This window comes from Anarhichas minor, unplaced genomic scaffold, assembly GCF_050575085.1.
Source record: "Anarhichas minor isolate MPS153535 unplaced genomic scaffold, ASM5057508v1 ptg000011l, whole genome shotgun sequence".
Taxonomy (NCBI): Eukaryota; Metazoa; Chordata; class Actinopteri; order Perciformes; family Anarhichadidae; genus Anarhichas; species Anarhichas minor.
The window spans coordinates 6,264,781-6,284,024 of NW_027466457.1; the positions used below are offsets into that span (position 1 = coordinate 6,264,781).

At 39.9% G+C, this 19,244-nt stretch overlaps 1 protein-coding gene across 1 annotated transcript; it reads left to right on the forward strand.

Moving 5' to 3' along the window:
• Window positions 1-16,530: 16,530 nt before the first annotated feature.
• On the forward strand, window positions 16,531-17,849 carry LOC142948101 (ras-related and estrogen-regulated growth inhibitor-like protein). Its single transcript, XM_076089984.1, has 4 exons — window positions 16,531-16,585; window positions 16,673-16,726; window positions 16,816-16,883; window positions 17,424-17,849. The coding sequence occupies exons 1-4, from the start codon at window positions 16,537-16,539 to the stop codon at window positions 17,847-17,849; spliced, it is 597 nt and encodes a 198-aa protein (XP_075946099.1). The 5' UTR covers window positions 16,531-16,536.
• The last annotated feature ends 1,395 nt before the right edge of the window (window positions 17,850-19,244 follow it).

Genomic DNA, 19,244 nt, shown 5'->3' on the forward strand with positions numbered 1-19,244 from the left:
CACATTTGAGAAGCTTGAACAATCGAATGTTTGGACTTTCTAAAGAAATATTTTTGGGAAATATGCTATTTGTTTTCGTGTTCAGAGTTTGATGAGAAGATTGGATAAAGACTGGAAATAGGGGGGGGAACAACTATCCTGGCTATTAAACTATCCTGGCTAAGGTTATTAAAAAATGGCCCGTCACATTATTACCATAATGTGCCAAGTTTTTATGCTAAGCTAACCAGCTGCTGGTTTTAGCTTTATATTTATCATAGGGACATGAGAGTGGTATCAATCTTCTCAGCTAAACTGGCAAGAAAGTGAAGGAGAGTTAGTATTTATCAAAACATTCAATCATTTATTAAAATAGTTGCTGATGAATCAAATTATAACTGCAGCTCTTGTCCTTTAACAGCACTTTGGTAAAGTTGTAGCAGGAGATGTGATGTTTGCACGATATGTTTCCAACATTTATTATGGGATTATCGTGTTGTCAGCACGTCTGGGATGAGGTATTGCGCTGGTTATGATGTAATGCAACCACATAATAATATGATGATGATGACGGGGTGGAACTGCTCAGGATGATAAACAAATCTTGTGTAAAGGCTGCGAGGGTTTTCTGCAGCTGTTTGCTCTGTTTTGAAAACAGCAGCATGAGGACATGTAAAGGTCAAGGAGATGAGCCGGCAAAAAAGCTAAATATTCCCCTACTGTAGTTCCCATATCTCCAATATAATGGTTTGCTGTTTTTGTCTTTTTTATGTCGTAAACTAAATATTTAAGGATTTAGGACAAATCAAGACAAATGAGGACACCACCGTGGAAACTGTGAGGCACATTTTTCACTATTTTCTGACAATTTATAGACTAATATATTCATTATATAACCATTACTACTCCTTGGTTAATTTAATTGTCTTTTATTGCCTTGTTCGACCTGTTAATTGATATACTCAATACTAAAGTTCCCGAAGAAATGCAACATATAAGATTATACATCTAGAGGTTAAATCAATTTTCATATCTATTTGCCATTTGAGTTAGTTTAGTTAATCAAGATACATACTGAGATCTTAAATACATGAGAACATATCCTTTTACTGATACAAATCACTTTCCTCTTGTAAATCACAAAACAACATTTGAGTCAACATAATGAAGATGGATTTAGTGATAACTGTAGTAAGAAAATATCTTATATATCAAGATGATTCTGTGGTAGCTATACAATATAATTGTATAACATTCATTTTGTCCATTCGACTCACACTTCCACTCTCATAGTAAACCAGAGTATCTGAAACTGTCTCATGTTGGAACAACCACTGAACCCACAATAAAAACGAGAAATGATCACTGCATGATTTAACTGTCGACTGTGATTCAGGGCGGCCCCCTCATTGTCAGACTGGGTTTTTGGCATGTGTCCAATGCAAAATGGTCATCAATCGTAGACGCTCCCTCCCTCTCGACCAGCACACACTCCCACACAGAAATCCTTCCTGCGCCGTTGCATGCTGCTTCCTATGTTCAGCCTGTTGGGAGAAGCAAAACGTCGACTGTCGAGCTGACCGTTTTTAAAATCCCACTGAGCGCTCATGTGCCAAAGCTGAAGTATGTAAATATTGGAAGCTAAAGGAACAGCCTTATGAGAAATGTAAATCCAGTGTGGTCTGAGCCACATGCTAGTTTCAAATTGTTTGAAACCGACCTAAGATTATTGGTTCAAAAACCACGTAACCTGCAATAGTGACGTGTGAGCTCAGGACAGTGACCTCTGAAGGCAGCTATATGCTTTAACTTAAGTGCTAAAAGCCCTGCACACCTACACAGCTGATTCGAACTGGAGGCAGCTGGGTGCTGTGGAAGCATCCTCAGTGAGTTGAATAAAGACAGCGCTGCAGATGTTCCCATGTCAAGTTTAAAATGTGTGCTTGAGGTTTCAGCTGTAGAGACATACAAACTACTCTTGACAGCTGCAGGTAGACGACAGACAAGGAGAGACTGTCCTGAGCCTTTTACTGGAGGTGGAACCCTGTGTGGGTCTAAAGTGCAGTGAACAATGACAAATCAGAGAAGGTACTTATTGTTTATGGCACTTTAAACACACTGAAACTGTGCAAGAAATAAGTCACAGAAGTCTTAAAAAATAATGGTATACAGCGCTCAGTCACACCTTGAAACGGCAAACAAAATGCAAAAAAATGTTTTCAATAAGCTAGCTATCGTGACCATGATTCTTACAGTACAGTTCTTACAGTTGTAGTCTCATTGTTATAGCACAGCATGTGTCCAATTAGCCAGCTTTGTTCTCTAGCACTGCCTTTTTCGCGAGGACATTGACTGGGTGTTAACAGGCGAAAGTCAGGGAGACGGCAATCAAACAGTCTGTATGCAGCCACACAGTCCTGAGATGATCGAGGTCCAATCAGGCAAGTGAGAACACCTGTGTGGGAGGTTCACAGGTGTGTAGAAGCTTTAAAATGAACCAGTGCATCGCAACACCCCCATCACATGTTGATGGCCATGTGGCCTGAGGCATTATGTTTTTGGGTTGTTCATCAGGTCCATTCTCGTGAGCGCAATAGCTCAGGAGCGCCAAAAGGGAATTCCTTTAAATTTGGCACAAGCGTCTCCCTGGACTCAAGGATGAACCGTTTAGATTTTGGAAGTCAAAGGTTAGGTTATTCATAACTCATGACTCAATAATATTTGCTAATTGTGACAATTTCACACAAATGATCAATTGGATAAAATGTCATTTTAGACAGACATGGATGTAAACTGCAACTTGACGGAGGCTATCAACCACAGGGTGGTAATTCTAGTTTCTAGTTCATTTGGAGGCCAGTATTTCACAAGAAAAAGAAAGTGAAAATGAATCAATCAATGTAACCAGAAGCAGGAGTGAGCGGGGAAGACTATCAGACCCTGCTACAGTGAGTTGAGAGGTTTTCTAAAGCGACTCTGGTGCTCGGAAACATTAAATTGTTCCTTCACATCAGTTTAAAAAAAAAAAACAGAATGGAAATCAGAGTGCAGAAATGCGTGTGTGATCATAGTGTCAGTGTGTGTGTTTGCAGCACTGTTTACATACAGTAGACGTGCACGGACATGAGTCAGGTAGTAACAGGCAGTGGGCGGAGACGCCTCAGACCCGTGCCAGGAATGTATGAATGGAAAACCCTGCAGACTATTGTTCTGCCCTCTGAAACAGCTGCTATTTAAAGGATTTGACCGTGGAAAAGAAGCCCAGCCTGTCTACTGGGAGAAACTGGGAAATGAGAGTCTGAGGCATAACTGGAAGCATAAACAATGCTGCTGTGAGGCAACTTTTCCTGCTTGAACTTTCGAAGAAAGCGTGCCTGCACGACTTGTTATTTCACAATGTTTACCAAATAAAAGCTCAACTTTGCTAAAAAATATCTAGCTCTTTTTTTCAGTAAAAGTATTTTAGAAAGCCCATCATGGAGTACACGAGGCGACGTTTATGTTGCACTTCAAGTCGTGTCATCAATATTCTTATATTCTGATTGTGTAAATTAAATTCACACTGCAGACGCATAATGGCATAGTACATTCTGATTCAACTGGTTTCTACTGGATCTGATGCCGAACACATTCTCGGTATTGCTTTTACGACATTATGGTTTAAATTATGTGACATTGAAGAAACTAGATCCTGTATCCTTAGAAACATCAAGTGAGCTGCAAATCCCGGAGTATTCACTGGATTTTGTTTTGTAAAAAGCAGTTTTGTCAGTCCTAAAATATATTTATATATACTGTATATATATAGAATTGTATTGGTCTTATTCTGAGTGTGTTTATATCTTAAGGCCCTGAATGTGTCCAGTATTTACATATTTAAATTTGCAGGTGTTGGGACTGTGAAGACTCTGACTGGAACATTTTATGTGTAATTGTTTCCTTTATGAACAGTATTTTTCTTGTACAGTTCCAGTGTGTAAAAGAGCCATAAACCATTACTTTCACAAAGCAAAACTGTCTCAGATTTTTCATTGTTGAATGCACTTTTGGTCTCACACAGGGTTCCACCTCGAGTGAAAGGCTCAGGACAGTCTCTCCTTGTCTGTCTGTTACCTGCAGCTGTCAAGAGTAGTTTCTGTCTCTGTCTCTACCACTGAAACCTCAAACACAAATTCAAACGCGACGTTGAAAGGGAACATCTGCAGCTCTGTCTTTATTCAAATCACTGAGGATGTTTCAACAGCAACTTGTCTTTTAGAGTTGTAGTTTTTCAAAGAAATTCAAATTATTGTTTGACAGTCCTCTTCTCATCTGTCGTTAAATCTTCGCATCCATTCCGAAAATCTTCAGCCTTTCTCTTAAGCCACAGTGGTTGTCATGGAAATGGAGGATGTGGGCAGCGGGAACAGTGCAGAGGGACCTTTGTGGGACAGTTGTGAACTCATCAACAGCTTTAATTGGAAATGGGATTGTGTGAGTTTCTGTAAAAACACAATGGTCATCGTTGGTAATTGTTGAAGCTGCGTCTGCATCATAAAGATGCTTTCTTGTGTTCGTTTTTTCTGTCAAATCCAGTTATATCTTCAATTTGTATTGATAATATAGGCCCTGGGTTCCTTCAAGTTGACTGAAGTCAGTCTGTGCTTTGCAAATTGATGTCACACAAAGATGTAAAATAGTCTTTAAAAAATGCAGATATAAATCGTACCTGTCATTTTTAAAGCAACTACAAGACATTTTCATTTTGTGTTGATATTGGCGGCCCCCGTGGACAAAAGCGGTAACGTTTTTCCTGAATGAAGAACACATTTTCCCATGAGCACCACTGCCTCATGTCATGAAGATCTTGATCTGACTAGCGCATGCATTTGTTTCGGAAGCGAGTGGAAGAAAGACGCAACTTTCTCTGTTAGCGGAGGTACTGTCGAGGGCCTGGCGCATGTCGGTCATCATGCTCATATTCACAGAAAGCTATGCGGTGCTGGCATTGAGCAACACATCCAGTTAACGTTTGCTACATTCAACCTATGTTAGCCAAAGCGTTACCTAGCTGTGTTCTAGCCACCAGTGTAATATCGTTGATGTAAAACTGTTTATTCAGAAATAAAACAATTTTTAAAAGTGGAAGAGCGGCAAATTTAGGATTGGTTTTGAAACCTTTCACTTCCTGCAATTCTCACCATCTGTTGAATGACCAACAAGGTTGACTCTTGTTTGAACCGTGCTCCATCACTGTCGTTTTAGCTTTATTTAGTTCTTCGGTCAGTTCTTTTCTTTTTCTCTTTGCTGATGCCAGTATTAGCAAAATATATTGTAAAAGATGAAATTATTTTTAAAAAAAATATCTCCTCCTGCTTCATTTTAACTGGCCACTCACTGTGGAACTTTGCCTGTGAAAATGTAAACATTGTAATGGTGTAGTATAGTGGACTCAAACGCAGGACAATGACGAGAGGTGAAATGATGAAGAAAGAGTTATTGACTGGTTGCAGAGAATGAGGATTGATGAAGGGGGAAAATCCGGCTGGTGGAGGCAGAGGGGAGCGGAGGCCTGATGAAATGAGGCAGAGCGAAGGAGATGTCGGGGTGTGGCGAAGAACTATAGGCTGTCAGACAGGCAGTGATCCTGTGGCACACAGGTTAGAAGCAAATCTGAATAAACTCTAGAAATTATTTTGGACGCACAATTAAAGCAGCATAGGACATGCACTTCCTCCGCAGCTGATGATCTGGAGATCAGGGAACCAGAGTATACTGTTGTGTAGATGGAAGGCAGCTGTGCAGACTAGATAGGTGAGGTGAGTGAGCTGTAATCAAGAGAAAGCCGGGAGAGTGCCAGGAAGGGAGTCAGGAGAGCTGGAAACACAGCGGAGGAGAGACACAAGAGACACTGCAGTGGCACGGTCACAGCCGTGACAATAGGCTGCACGGTCTGGACTATACGTGCTGTAAATCTTTTCGTCTCATTTTGCAGGAAATAAGACGCGGATTAAGAAAAACTATATAGAAATAGCATCTTGTTTGGTTATGTACTAAAATGAATTAAATTGAGACTGTTTCATAGTTGAAAGATCCTTGTAGTAGCTTTAATTAAAGGAATACATTAGCTTAAGCTTTGCTAAGCAGACAGACTGTAAACAGGGGGGGAACAGTTTGCCTGGCTCTTTTCAAAGCATATGAGAGTGGTTGTTGTCTATTCTACCTAAAGGACGTGTTTCTTTCTGAACTTCTGACAATTCTCAGAATGGAAAATACAAATAAAAATGATCACTATCAATACTTTCATTGTTATTCAACCTGAAAACAGTGGTTTTAACTGAAGTTATCCCTCGCTTTCATTTATCCACAAACACACAAAAAGGCAACTGTGTTATGCAGATTTCTCATTTCTGACAGCCTCAGACTGAAACCAGTTCTTTAGGAATTCCACTGCATGTTCAAACAGTGCACAGCGTCCTCCTTAATTCCGAGCCCAAAGTTGTCTCTGTCAGACAGATGCCCAGCTACTCTGGCCTCGGGCGCTGCATCATTCAGACGTGCAGTGCTGCTGAGCTGGAATTTCCCCTGGAGGGAGTGGCCTCTGCAGAGGACGGGGCTTTTTTAAAACTCATAGATACTGCTGTTGGGACTTCACCATGTGGGGGGGAAACAAGGAGAGAGGCCTACATGAAAAGAGAAAAGCCTAGACTATGAAACTGCGCCAAACCCCCCCCCATCAGGCGTCAAAATGGCATCCGCTGTTTTCCCCGCTGCCACACGAGGACCAGCTTGCCGTTTAACCCGTCATGGTCGTCATGGTCCCCTGTCATTGGTTGGATCACTCTGCCGAACGGAAGACGGAAGAATGCACGCCGATAGCTACGAAGTGATCTCAAGTAAGAGGCTGGTGTCTGGGCAGAGAAATGTGTGTTTGTAACCTTGTTTGTCTGTTTAAGTTTTAACTTCACTGTTACCGTGCTAGTGTGTATTTTACGGACCGCCAAGTCCCATTCAGTGCTGTAAATATAATTGTTGGTGCTGTATGTAATAGTGTCGCCCCCACACCGCTGCTTCGTTGTGTTTGGATCAGCCACCAAGAGTAAAGTCGGCCGAACCTGAGTTCACCAGTCGGGCTTCTGTGTGATAAAGTTGCAGTTACTGTACTTTACGGCTGCGGTGAAGATCTACTTTGCTTTTAGTGCTTTCCTCTTCTTTTCCTACTAACGTATTCAGACACACACACATTCACACACATACACGCACACACACACCCCTCGCCATGTGCTTGTTTGTTGCTTGTAGGTTTAGTATGCTTGTCGTTGTATAATAGATGTTTGTTGATTTTTAATATTTATTTTTGATCAGTATTGTTAAGATAAATAAACTGTTATAGTTTCAAGAGTGATGTGATTATTTTGTGCATGTGTGTTGTGGTAATAGCTGTTTTATTAATATCAATAATCATTTTTTGTACTTGCGAAAACCAAACCCGCTCCTGCCAGATCCCAACACTGCAAGGAATTATTTGGTGGAAAACTCCCAACATGTTTCCTGTGTTGTCGAGTCTCCTTTAAGATAACTTACAGGAGGACTTACGTATTCACTTTCAGCGCAACAAAGACAGAGTTTTAAAATGCTACTTCATCTGCTGGAATGATGCCATTTAAAAAGAAGCCATTTGTGTTCAGTGTTTGATTTACTTCTTCACATTGTGGCACTTTATGGACGTTATGAGCCACTGTTCTCCTCTCAATGAGTTTTCGTCCCTCATTGCTTATAACACTGACAAGAGGAAGAGTAATGGTGTGGTCAGATTCAATGAGTGCCTCCCAATATTTAGTGCCATAGTCCATTTGCTTGCATTCACTCGCAGTGACCAGAAGTGAAATAACACCTCAAAGTTAATGTTCTCCTCAGATATCAGCAGAGATCTTAAGGGGCACATAAATACTGCATGAACTAAAGGACAGTGAAATGGCATTTGCAGCTTCAATGGGGAGCGACCAAAATGTCACACGGCACTTTTTTTCCGATTGTGTCCTGTCTAAATATAGCGTGCTGCTGTCTGTTCTAGATTTTAAACTATTTCATGCCGCCGCTCTGCCGTCTATTTTTACACCAATATCAATAGAGAGGGCAGCTTGTGGTTTTAAAATAGAGTAATACCTCTGCTGCTGGGGGAGAGGATTTCAAACATAGCAAGTAAAAAGCAACATGGACCAGTTTCCTCCCCCGTTTAAATAACGCCATGGGATGCATGTGCTTATTTCCAGATATAACCTCACCTCATGAAACTGCTATCCACTCAGCCAATCATCTAAATGTTTCCTGGAACACGTGATAATAAAAACCACATTAGATCTACAGAAAAGTTACTCCACCCAGCCAAGGTGGCATTCTCAAAAGCACATACTTGTTGACGTCTCTGTGCCGGACTTTTTAAACACCAGCCCAACCTGCTTCATGGGAGTGACACAAGAATGCGTTCACTGGGAGGAAAAATGCAAAACTACTAGAACCAGGGAGTCCGGTGGCATTTAAACAAAGAGTGAGCGACGAAGAAGCACTGTGGGCTGGCTGAGCATGGAAATACACACACACAAAAAAAGTTTAGAGTTACAAGTGGGGTGAGATGGAAACAGTGGCAGAACAGAATAGATAGCCCCGGGGATTCGACAGGACATTTCGGTCAGAATTTGGCTAGATTTTTTTTTTTGTTCACTTCTGCCTGTATTTGTCTGTCAAAACAATATTTGCAAACAGGAACTACTTGCTCCCAAAGCGAAAAACCACAGAGCTGAGCCACCATGAGGTCATGAACATGTACAACCTGGAGCGACTGCACTGGGGCTTTGTTGACTGTACAAGCTTCTATGACCTCATGAGCCTCATGAACTTCTTTAGCTTTGTAATGACGTGATCCTGCTTGGCCTGCTGCCACCGCGACCCGACCCCGGATAAGCGGAGGAAAATGGATGGATGGACGGATGGATGACGTGATCCAGAAATATACAAATGTCCCCTGAAAATGCCCTGAAGTTTATTGCCGCAGAATAATTTGCTTTACAAATTGAGGTGTCACAAGGCTGAAGGCAAACAGATCCAACCCTAGCATTCAGAGCTAGTTAAACAGCTTATCCTAAGATTATTGTACACTGTATATCTTGTGTTAAGAAGTTTAAGAAAAAGAAGAAAAAAAAAGCTTAAGCAGCAGTCACATGCCTCTGGATCATTTTCTTCCCACATTGTACTACAGTTGAGCCCAAACTCATTTTGCCTGCCCTCAGGGGACACTTGCACATGTTTTTATGTGATATTTGTTTTTAAAAAATCATTGTATTTTTCATCTATTCATATGTCTGGTGGTACAATGAACAAGTTTGAAGAGGTCAAAACTCCAGTTACTTCTCCGTTACGCAGTTTCACAAGCGTGTCAGAGATCTACGGTGGCCTTCAGGTGATGTAAAAACATGAAAGGCTCTCACTAAAGCCGATGTTTGGTTTGTCTGTTCTGGGCGACTATAGCAACATGACTCCATTAAGACGACCTGCTCCGTATGTAGATATGAAGGGCTCATTCTAAGCAAACAAAAACACAACAATTCTTAGTTTCAGGTGATTATACACTAATGAAGTTATGCATATTATATAACATTTTTACTTATAGATCCCCAAAATGCTACACAATGGCCCTTAAAGAGTAGAGGGTTGTGGGTAAAAAGCTTTTAGTGCAAGAAGTACAGTGTTGTCATGTGACTTCTTACCACAGGCCTATAATCCCTTTAATTAAAGCCTTCTTTCTGTGGCTCAGCTACAACTGGCAACTACGGAGGAAAAGACTCATAAATCAAACGTTGCCATTCTGCACTTAAAGGGGAAGTTTAAGCAAAGCTTTGTTTAAGATGGGTGGGGTTATCCACATGGTGGGATCTGACAGCCACCCTGATGAGAAACAGTAACCAGCACATACCTCTGCAGTATGGTCTTGAGAAAAAAAGAAGCACAAAACAGTCCATAGTGACAGCGAAGCAGTTTTGTAGGCTTCATCCCTTCACTCGGCAGATTTCATCGATCCTTTTGCAAGGGAGATATTTTAGTCGCTGACATTTTGATTGTCAATGTTTGGCATGTGGTGGGCTGATAATTCATGTTGAAAAGCTGACTAATTGGGCACCACATCCAAAAGGCGCTCTGTCACTGGAGGCTGTCCAGAGTTAAGATGATTTCATGCAACTGAAGAGATAATTCACGTGCACATTTTGCTCAGCACAGCACAAGGTATTCATGCGACTTCCCTGGCCTCAGTGGTACTCCTAGTATCAGTGTAGTGTCGGCTTCGCAAGTTTAATACAGCATTTGATGATGTGGTACTGTCGTTATAACTGTTTTCATTTCAAGACTAGCCGTTTCTGCAATCCTGGCTCAAAACATGGCCAAATAGAGACCTCGAGTGAAAAGAGTCATGTGGCAACGTCGCTCCAGTCTGTCGTGAGCACATTTACATACAGTACATGTATGCAAATAAACAGGAAGATACTTAGTGTGCATGAACCTTCCGGCCTCTGTGATTCTTCTCTAATCTACAGGGAATATAACTATAGGAAATTACTTTACCACTGCCTTAGAGTCTTCACAGATCGCGAAATGTTGCTCACTTTTAGCTCTGTTTTGGTCTCCACCAACCTCTTTAGTTGCGAAATGCTCCACTAAGTTCACCAGCTAGTGGCTAACTGTGTCTGTCTTGCGACATGCAGTGAACAGAGGGCTAATAGAGCGCTTTGGCTAAAAACAGCTGCCTGCTGCTGGAAATGATGCCAATGAGAGCTGTGAGAGCGAATCAAATCTGTAGAGATGCTGTAAAACCAACACAATGGGTTAAAAGATGTCAAAACACTGCATAGAGCTCATGGGGATTTCAGACCATTACATGCAAGTTCATTATGAGCAACCCCTTTCGCATTACAGATTAAGTTTTCCATTGACATTTAATAAATAGTGATTAGTGCAGCTCTTGAGTTATAAAATTAATGAGGTATTAATTGTTCAACAAACATTTTGGTTCTTCTGAACTCCAAAAATCGTTCTTTGCTCAACCGTCATGCTTTTAGGTGCAATAATGTTTAAAATAGCGAATGTTTTGCTAAACATGTGGTTTAGGTGTATAGAAAACATTCAGCAGCTCTCTTACCCCGGGGCACAAACTGAGAGGAAACGTGGGAGAGATGGCGAGGACATTATGTGGAATTCTGAAGAGCCTCCAGGGACCATTACTAACCACTTCCCATATTTATACCATCAAATATTCAGGCAGCACTTTTCCCAGTAAGCACACAACCCCTTTATGAAGTCAAATGCAACCAAACTAAAAGCAACATGTGAACATATGGTCACTTGACAAACTCAGCCGCAGTGGGACAGCCGCCTGGAAAAGATCTTTTTTTTTTTTCTTTCATTGAGGACGTTGGCAAACTGGAGTCAGTACTGTATGTGCGTGCCATTAAATCACATCTTTAATATGATTAAGTATGATAAATATCTGAAGGGACAACATCTCAAACTTTTCAATCAGCTAAAAACAGACTTGAGGACATTGTTGAGGCTTTTACAGAAGTTCTTTATTAACCTAAGCTCGATGTATTTGCTCGAGTTTGTTTGGAGAGGCCTCTTTCCTCCTCTGTCACTGCCAATGCTGGCAGGAGGAGAGGAAGAATTATTTCAGTCTCTGTATATAAAGGCTAGTGTGCCCTGGTCTTTTCCCTCATCCTGTAAGTCTGAAAGCTTCCTTCCTGTCTGGGAAATGACATGCTAATGGCCTGCTCTTCCCTCTTCTCTGGTCCTGTATCACAGCTGTCTAATGAGCGCATCAGTGTAGAAGTGGCTGCTGATGATGGATGCCTTCGGTTTTATCAGCTGCAAGCAACTGATTAGCTCTGAAGAAATGATCCTTTTGCTTTGGAATGAAATCTCAATCTGTCTTTGTCTGCAGATGTCCAAATATAGATTTCTGTCCCGCGTCCTTTAGTGATAGAATATTCTCATTTAAAATCTCATTGTTTTACAAAATGTAGATCAAAAATGCACTTTCAGTCCAAACATTGTTGTTCAGTGTGCACATATTCAAAGCTGCTCTAATCAATGTTTTTCGCCCTCCTAGCAGTGTCTGTCTGTCTGTCTGTCTGCCTGTCTGTCTGCCTGTCTGTCGGACGGTCAGTCCACCACTTTGGTCCAGACTGAAATATCTCAAAAACGGTGTGACAGATTGCAATGACATTTTTTACATTCAGTCATGGTTCACAGAAGATGAACCCACCTGATGTTTGGCGAGCCTCTGTCTTTTCTCCTAGTGCCACCATGAGGTTGATATTTGTGATTGTGAGTGAAATGTCTCAACAACTACTCGGTGGATTGCCGTACAATTTGATTCATTCATGTTCCCTTCAGGATGAATAGTTATAACTTACCAAATACCAAATACATGCAAAACCAATGACATTTCCATCAGCCTCAGTTGTACTGTTGTGTTTACTGAATAGCAAATGTTAGTGTCTAGTATTTAGCTCAAAGCACTGCTGTTTCTAAGGACAACATCACAAAGCTGCTAGCATGGCTGGAGGCTCTTACTCTTGTTTAATATCAAGGATTCGTTGACTACGTGTAATGTGAAAGAGGTCACCTGTAGGGATGAACCCATATCATCCAACTCTGGAGTTCCCCCTGAGCGCTACAAAACATTTCAGGTCGTTCGGCTTCTTTTCTTAGTTTTATAGCCTGCAATTGTATTGTTTGGCAGGCAGTTCTTTTCAGCAACACATCTCTAATAAACCAACTGTACACTTCCTGCTTAGCCCTAAAGAGCAGACTGACACAGTTAGCAACTGGTGAACACAGTGGAGCATTTAGCAATTTAAGAGTCAAATATTTCCCTCAGGGAATGACGGAGACCAAAGCAGAGCTAAAAAGAGGTTGCACATTCATCAGGTGACCAGAAACACAACTCCAAATGAAGGCCAATGTTTTCCATTCGACAACTTTATAAAGTAACAATATGTCAATGTTGTGTAAACAGCTTGTTCTGCTGAAGCTCAAATAACACAGCTTGAAGTCGAGCACAGAACACGATGAAAACTGTAACACTCTGCCTTTATGTGCACCAGTGTTTCTGACATGAACATGAACTTATTGGGAAGAAATTGTCTATTGGCTGCAAAAATGTCTGCGTGTAATGACAAGTGAATGCACAGATGCATGACTTGCATGGAGTAAATACATGCAGCAATATTCCAACTCAACCAATACAGGTAAGAAACCCTGAGCACGACAAATCTGAATGTCTTTTTTACCGGCAACCTATAACACACTCATATTTCTTAATAGTTTTAAAATGGGTTTAACATGAATGTGAATTTAATGTGCACATCACTGACAAGCTGAGCATCGTACTACTGCCTCAGTTCAGTTCGGTTGTATCCTTCTCCATTTAAAGTGGCACATTTCAAACGGAATTGCAAATCAAGTGTACATTTAAACAAGGCCTGCCATCTGACGTCTTTAATTGGGAGGATAGTTTTCAGTTTATTTCCTTATCGCAGCCCTGAAACTGAATTATCACAAACGTACAGTGAGAGTAAGTTAAGTCCCTAAGAAGATTTATTTGCATAAGCACACACAGCCAAAGCAGCTTCCTGTGAAACGTCTTGAGTAAAAAGACGTTGTTGGAGTATATAAGTACTTTACCTCTGAGTATCGCAGAGGTTTGTGTCTTTATTCCTGTAATTTATTATAGGACTATGCATTTCAATGTACTAATACATATGTTTGATGGTAACGTTAATACCTACAGTAATACCTGAGTCCTTTGAAATGTTTAAACCCTCAAATGTGTTTTTAAAAGTCACTGAAGGATGTAAATGAATTATGGAACATGCCAGATAAAGATGTTTTGCTTAATTAAATCCTTAAAATTCCACTTTTTAAAATAATGTTTGATGTTGCATCATTCAGTTCATTTACACATCACATGCTGGAAATGGTTATACAGTTCGACAGTTTGATGAAGTTAAAGTTCAGTTTGCTTACACATCACTCACTGTAACACAGAAGTGTGAGCGGCCTCATCAGCACTGAGGTACATTTACATAAATTAAATGTCAGTGAGTTTGTTATTTTAAACAATTTTCTCCCTTTGGCTGAGGGTGATTTGACAAGAGCAGTGAAAAAAAACAACAGTTTCACAGCTATAAGGAAGTAAATAATGTCATTCTCTAAAGCTAAAACTCTGTTGTGTTGTTATGCATCTGTTAAGAAAAACTGAGTTTTATTGGCGACGCAAAGGATTTACAGTTTAGTAATAACTGCATTTCTCTTTTTTGGTCATATCTCACCACTCTAGCATCTCTGCAGCTGTACAATATGAATTTTCATGAACGTGGCGCCTTCACTAGCCAGGAAACTTAATGTGCTTCTGAAGTCTGTGATGAATTTCACACAGACACGTCGGGATGGTAAAGGTCATCGACGCAAGAGAATGTGATGACTGGTCAATTCAAAGCATTACAAACCATCGTGACTTCATTATAACGTGACACTCAACTGTGAATAGTTTTCCACACGCTAATTATTGGGGTTATGTATATCATGTTTTGTAAACATGATATTAATTATGATTAATTTGTTAATAATATAGCCTAATTATATATATATATATATTTATATTTAAATGTGGACATAGTAGTTAAATGTTTAAGCTTTACCTTTGTTCTAATTTGGTGTCCTTGTTTGTTGTTTATATATATATATATATATATATATATATATATATATATATATATATATTCATATTTCATGAACACAATTTTGTACATTATGGCTTTATTTATTGTTGTTTTAATGATATTGTCACAATGATAAATACAGCCATGTGAACTACTCTATTAATTTGATCAGGTTCCTTATTATAATTATGTTCACAGTTATTGCATCAAAAAACAAGGATACATAACAATTACTACAAATACATGTTAAGACATTTCTAATTAACACACATGCTAAATAAGTATAGAGCACTTTATTTTATGACACACTGAACGCTGCAGTGTTTGCAGTAAACTCCAACAAAACCTTTGAGGGTAGAGCTCAAGCTTTTCCACATATTATGTGCAAAATATGTCCCCAAAAATCAGGCATAGCCATCGTATGGAACGGAAACAGTCAAATATTTAAATACATCTTCATGGAGCCTCCAGTCTCAGAATAATCTTGTTTACACGAGATAAGAGAGAGGACATTATATCAGAGACGATATGAATATATGTTTCTGTGATTTGGTTTTACTGCTGCAGCTTAAATAAGTGTCTGCTGTCTCCGAAGGAGCTTTTCTTACTACAACAATATGAAATGTGGAAGAAATCAGAGGTAAATAAAAGAAAAAACATGATTAGTAAAGGTGTATCTGAAAATGACACCTGACTTGGTCTTGGGTGATACAGAGAAGTATTAGCAATCATGCACAACTGGTACATGCACACAAGAAACCAGGTTACTGGGAGAAATCAGATTAAAAAAGTGTAGCCCACAGCGGAGTAAGTAAAGCTGGAAAAGATAAAGATAAATCTCTGTCTGTCTGTCACACACACACACACACACTCACACTCTCACACACAGAGTTTCTGCTAAGCCAATCAGTGTCCAACTGGCCTCCTCTGCCTTTTCTGAAGCAAAATAAAGTCCTCTGTTTGTGGAAGACATTTATTGAAATCTAGTCCCCCCTTGTGGTTGCTGTTAATGCTGCAGCAACAAATACAAAGAGCATTCACTGGATTGAATGATGTACATAAAGGTGAAACATTAACTATACCTGCAACTCTTAAATCCATTATAACACCGATTCACACTTACACTGAAGTTATTTGTGTTTTCTGGTGCCGTGAAAAGTTTCTTTACATCATTTAGTGCATACAGATCAGGCACAATGTATTTTTTTCATCTACAAGACAAACTCATTGATTATTTATGTGACTTTAATTCATAAAGTAAAAAAGCTTTAGACTACATTTTACAGCCTCATACAGATACACTTTGACTTTTGCTTGAGAAAAAACTTGTGTTAATTGATTTTCTCCAGTGGTGGAGGAAGCATTCAGGTTCCTTATTAAACCAGTTATACAAAAGTGTTAAAATTCTCATTTACAAGTAAAAAAAAAGTCCAGCATTAAACATACTACTTATGTAAAAGTCTATCAGCAAAATGTAGCATAGGCTACTTAAAAAAGTACAACTAGGCCTACTTGAGTAGATGTACTTAAGTATATATATTCCATTACTGACTTTCTTAAAATGTCAAAACAAAGAACAAGCCTGTAAGAAAACGTGTATTGTATCAGCGATGTTCATATACGTTTTTCAATTTTCATTCACCTGCCATAGACAGACGCGCGTGCGAGGCCACGTGAGTGAAATAATTGCTGCTGTTGTTGTTATTGGTGATTTTTTTCTTCTTCACCCCGCCCACCTGTGTGTCCTATAAAAGACAGCTCACATTGAGCTCACCGGCTCCAGTTCCACACAGCTGTCTCACCGGAAATGGATGCCAACGTTGTTGTAATGGGGACAGAAAGCGTCGGGAAATCAGGTAAAAAAAACACGTCTGTAGCGGAGAAATAGTTCTATGTATATATATCTTTCTGATGCACATGCGTTAAATATTGTTGTTTTCCAGCCATTACTGTGCGCCTGTTAACTCGGAGATTCATCGGAGAGTATGGAGATATTGGTAAGTGTCTGTTTTACTAACATCGATGCAATGTGGCATTTTTTAGCGTCATCTATCTTTCCATTAATAACTGAACTCTTATCTTGCAGAATCCATCTACGGTCACAGTTTTGGGAGGGAATTCACGCTCAATATTTGGGATTCGCCTTATTCTGAGGTGAGGAGAGATCTAATAACTATCAGACAGTCGTGATCAATTATTTCATGTCTTAATGATGCTGCTCTATTCTGCTGACAAGCTTTGCTGTTACTGGATGAAGTACTCCTTAAATCCTCAAATTAAGTAAAAGTTAAAGCATTCCAAAGTAAAATACTCTATTCCAAGTACTTTCTTCATTTAACATTTTATGTAAGTAAAAGTTCCATAAAGTGTGCCTTATTAATAAATAGCCCATAGTTACTTTCATAGTGTTACATTATTGTTTAACTATACTTTTGGGTAGTTTTATCTAAAATCTCTTATACTTTAGAAGAAGATCATGTTTTGTGTGTAAAATCCTAATCTGCAAAGTAACTAATAATTAAAGCTGTAGTGCAGTAAAAATACAATATTTGTGTCTGAAATGTAGAAGTACAAAGTAACGTAAAATGTAAAAACTCAAATGAACTACAGGTTTCTTTTCTCTCTTAAGATCAGTTTTTGGGGAGATCTCTTTTGTTGTTTTCCACCATAAACTTAAATGATCTGCTTTTGCAGGATTTGTCTGTGGAGACGTCTCTCTTTGAGAAGAAGGTCCAATGGGCAGACGGCTACGTTCTTGTCTACAGCATCTGCGACAGGGCCAGTTTCAACTCCGTCAGCAGGCTCATTCAGACCATCAAGTCCACTAAAGACTACCTGAGCGCAGATAAAGTGCCCATCGTGATCGTGGGGAACAAGAGGGACCTGCACCACAGGCGGACAGTGCTGAGCGAGGAGGGACGCCTGCTGGCTCTCAACACGGACTGCCTCTTCTACGAGGTGTCGGCGGCCGAGAACTACCACAGCGTGCTCATGGTGTTTCACGGACTGGTGGACAGGATGAAGGACGCCAAGCTGACCTCAAAGAGGCCTCTGGGCTTCAGGGGCATAGTCAAAACCATGTCGGCAGTGTTCGCCAGGAGACGGACAGACTCCTTTTAGTAAGACCACGACAGAAGAGGAGGGCAATTTTCTGTAAATCTTCAAAAGAGAGGTTACACATTGTGTGTATTTGACTGGATGGATTACAGTTAGTGAGAAATGACCATGTTACTGTGCCAAAGGTAACGGTGACGTCTCCTGAGGCAGAGACTGGTGTGGAAAGACTCCAGGGGAGAAAAACGCCTTTAGAAACAGATATTTTTTGGGTGACAGGTTTTGAGATTAACTGCATTTCAAACTACAGGAGACTAATGAGATTACAGACTCATTCATTAGACAGATACTTGACATGTAATATAATATTGTATGCAATATGTTTAAGCTGTGGATTTAGATTCAAAGAAATTTTATGCAGAAATATATGCCTTATTCATGATGATGACCAAAGACTGAAAAAAAAGCTCAAAAGGGAAACTTTTGTGCCACTGGAGAAAGTGACTGAAAAGTGTCCTGCTCAATCATGTAATTAATTCTTAAAGTAAAACATTTGTATTTATTCAGGTCTGTTTTCTATATTTATGAGCTCTCGCATCTTTAATTCATTATTTATGAGTTATGAACTGAAATGTATCGTTTGTTTAAACTGTCTTGCAAGGTTTTAAATAAAGCATCAAATGTGATTTTCATTTGTGTTGATTTCTAAAATCCAAATGCCCATTTATGCCCACAAGGTAATACTCGTACCTCGAGTGATGATAATGGGTACGCTTCAGATCAATATGGCTGGATTTTGTAGAAATTCAGAGGTTTGCTCAAGGGACCTTAAGCAGGATGGATGCTAATTGACTGGATGAAGGATTGTTTCTTTACTGATTACATCAGCCGACAAACCCAAAACTAACGGCACATTGGTTTCTGCATCTGCTTTGTCTGTCCTGACTAATGACACATTTCCTAAAGTCCTACGGCTGCAAATATCTGTTAACTGAGATTTAATGTGTTGTGTACAACAGCTTGCAAATGCAGGTTTAAAAACCTGAGAATGCCCGCTGAATAAGAGTGCATTTGTAACTACAAAATGCATGTCCTGCATAAAATCAAGGTTGGAAGCGACTAATATCATTTACTTTGTAACAAAAGTTGATGTGATTAATTTATTTTTTTAAATCACAATTGTTTCCTTTTACTCGAGTAGGCCTATTTATGACCAGTATTGTGCTTTGCTACATTTCAAGTTGCATCAGAGTAAAAACAAAAGCCACATGACAAAGTCCTGATGAACTGCTGAGAATGGAACAGAAAGGAGATTAAGAAGCTGCTGGTGTGTCTGCAGCAGCAGGAGGGCAAAGAGTGCGGAGGCAACAAGTAACCAATCAGAGGCAGCCTAGGGCAGCTCAGGCCTTCGCGGTGAAACTAAGGGACTGTAGAAAAGAAGTTCCCACTATTAACCATATT

Coding starts and splice junctions, on each gene's coding strand:
- LOC142948101 (XM_076089984.1), top strand. CDS start 16,537: ATGGATGCCAACGTTGTTGTAATGGGGACAGAAAGCGTCGGGAAATCA. Junction 16,586..16,672: donor AGAAAGCGTCGGGAAATCAG/GTAAAAAAAACA, acceptor GTTGTTTTCCAG/CCATTACTGTGCGCCTGTTA. Junction 16,884..17,423: donor GGGATTCGCCTTATTCTGAG/GTGAGGAGAGAT, acceptor CTGCTTTTGCAG/GATTTGTCTGTGGAGACGTC.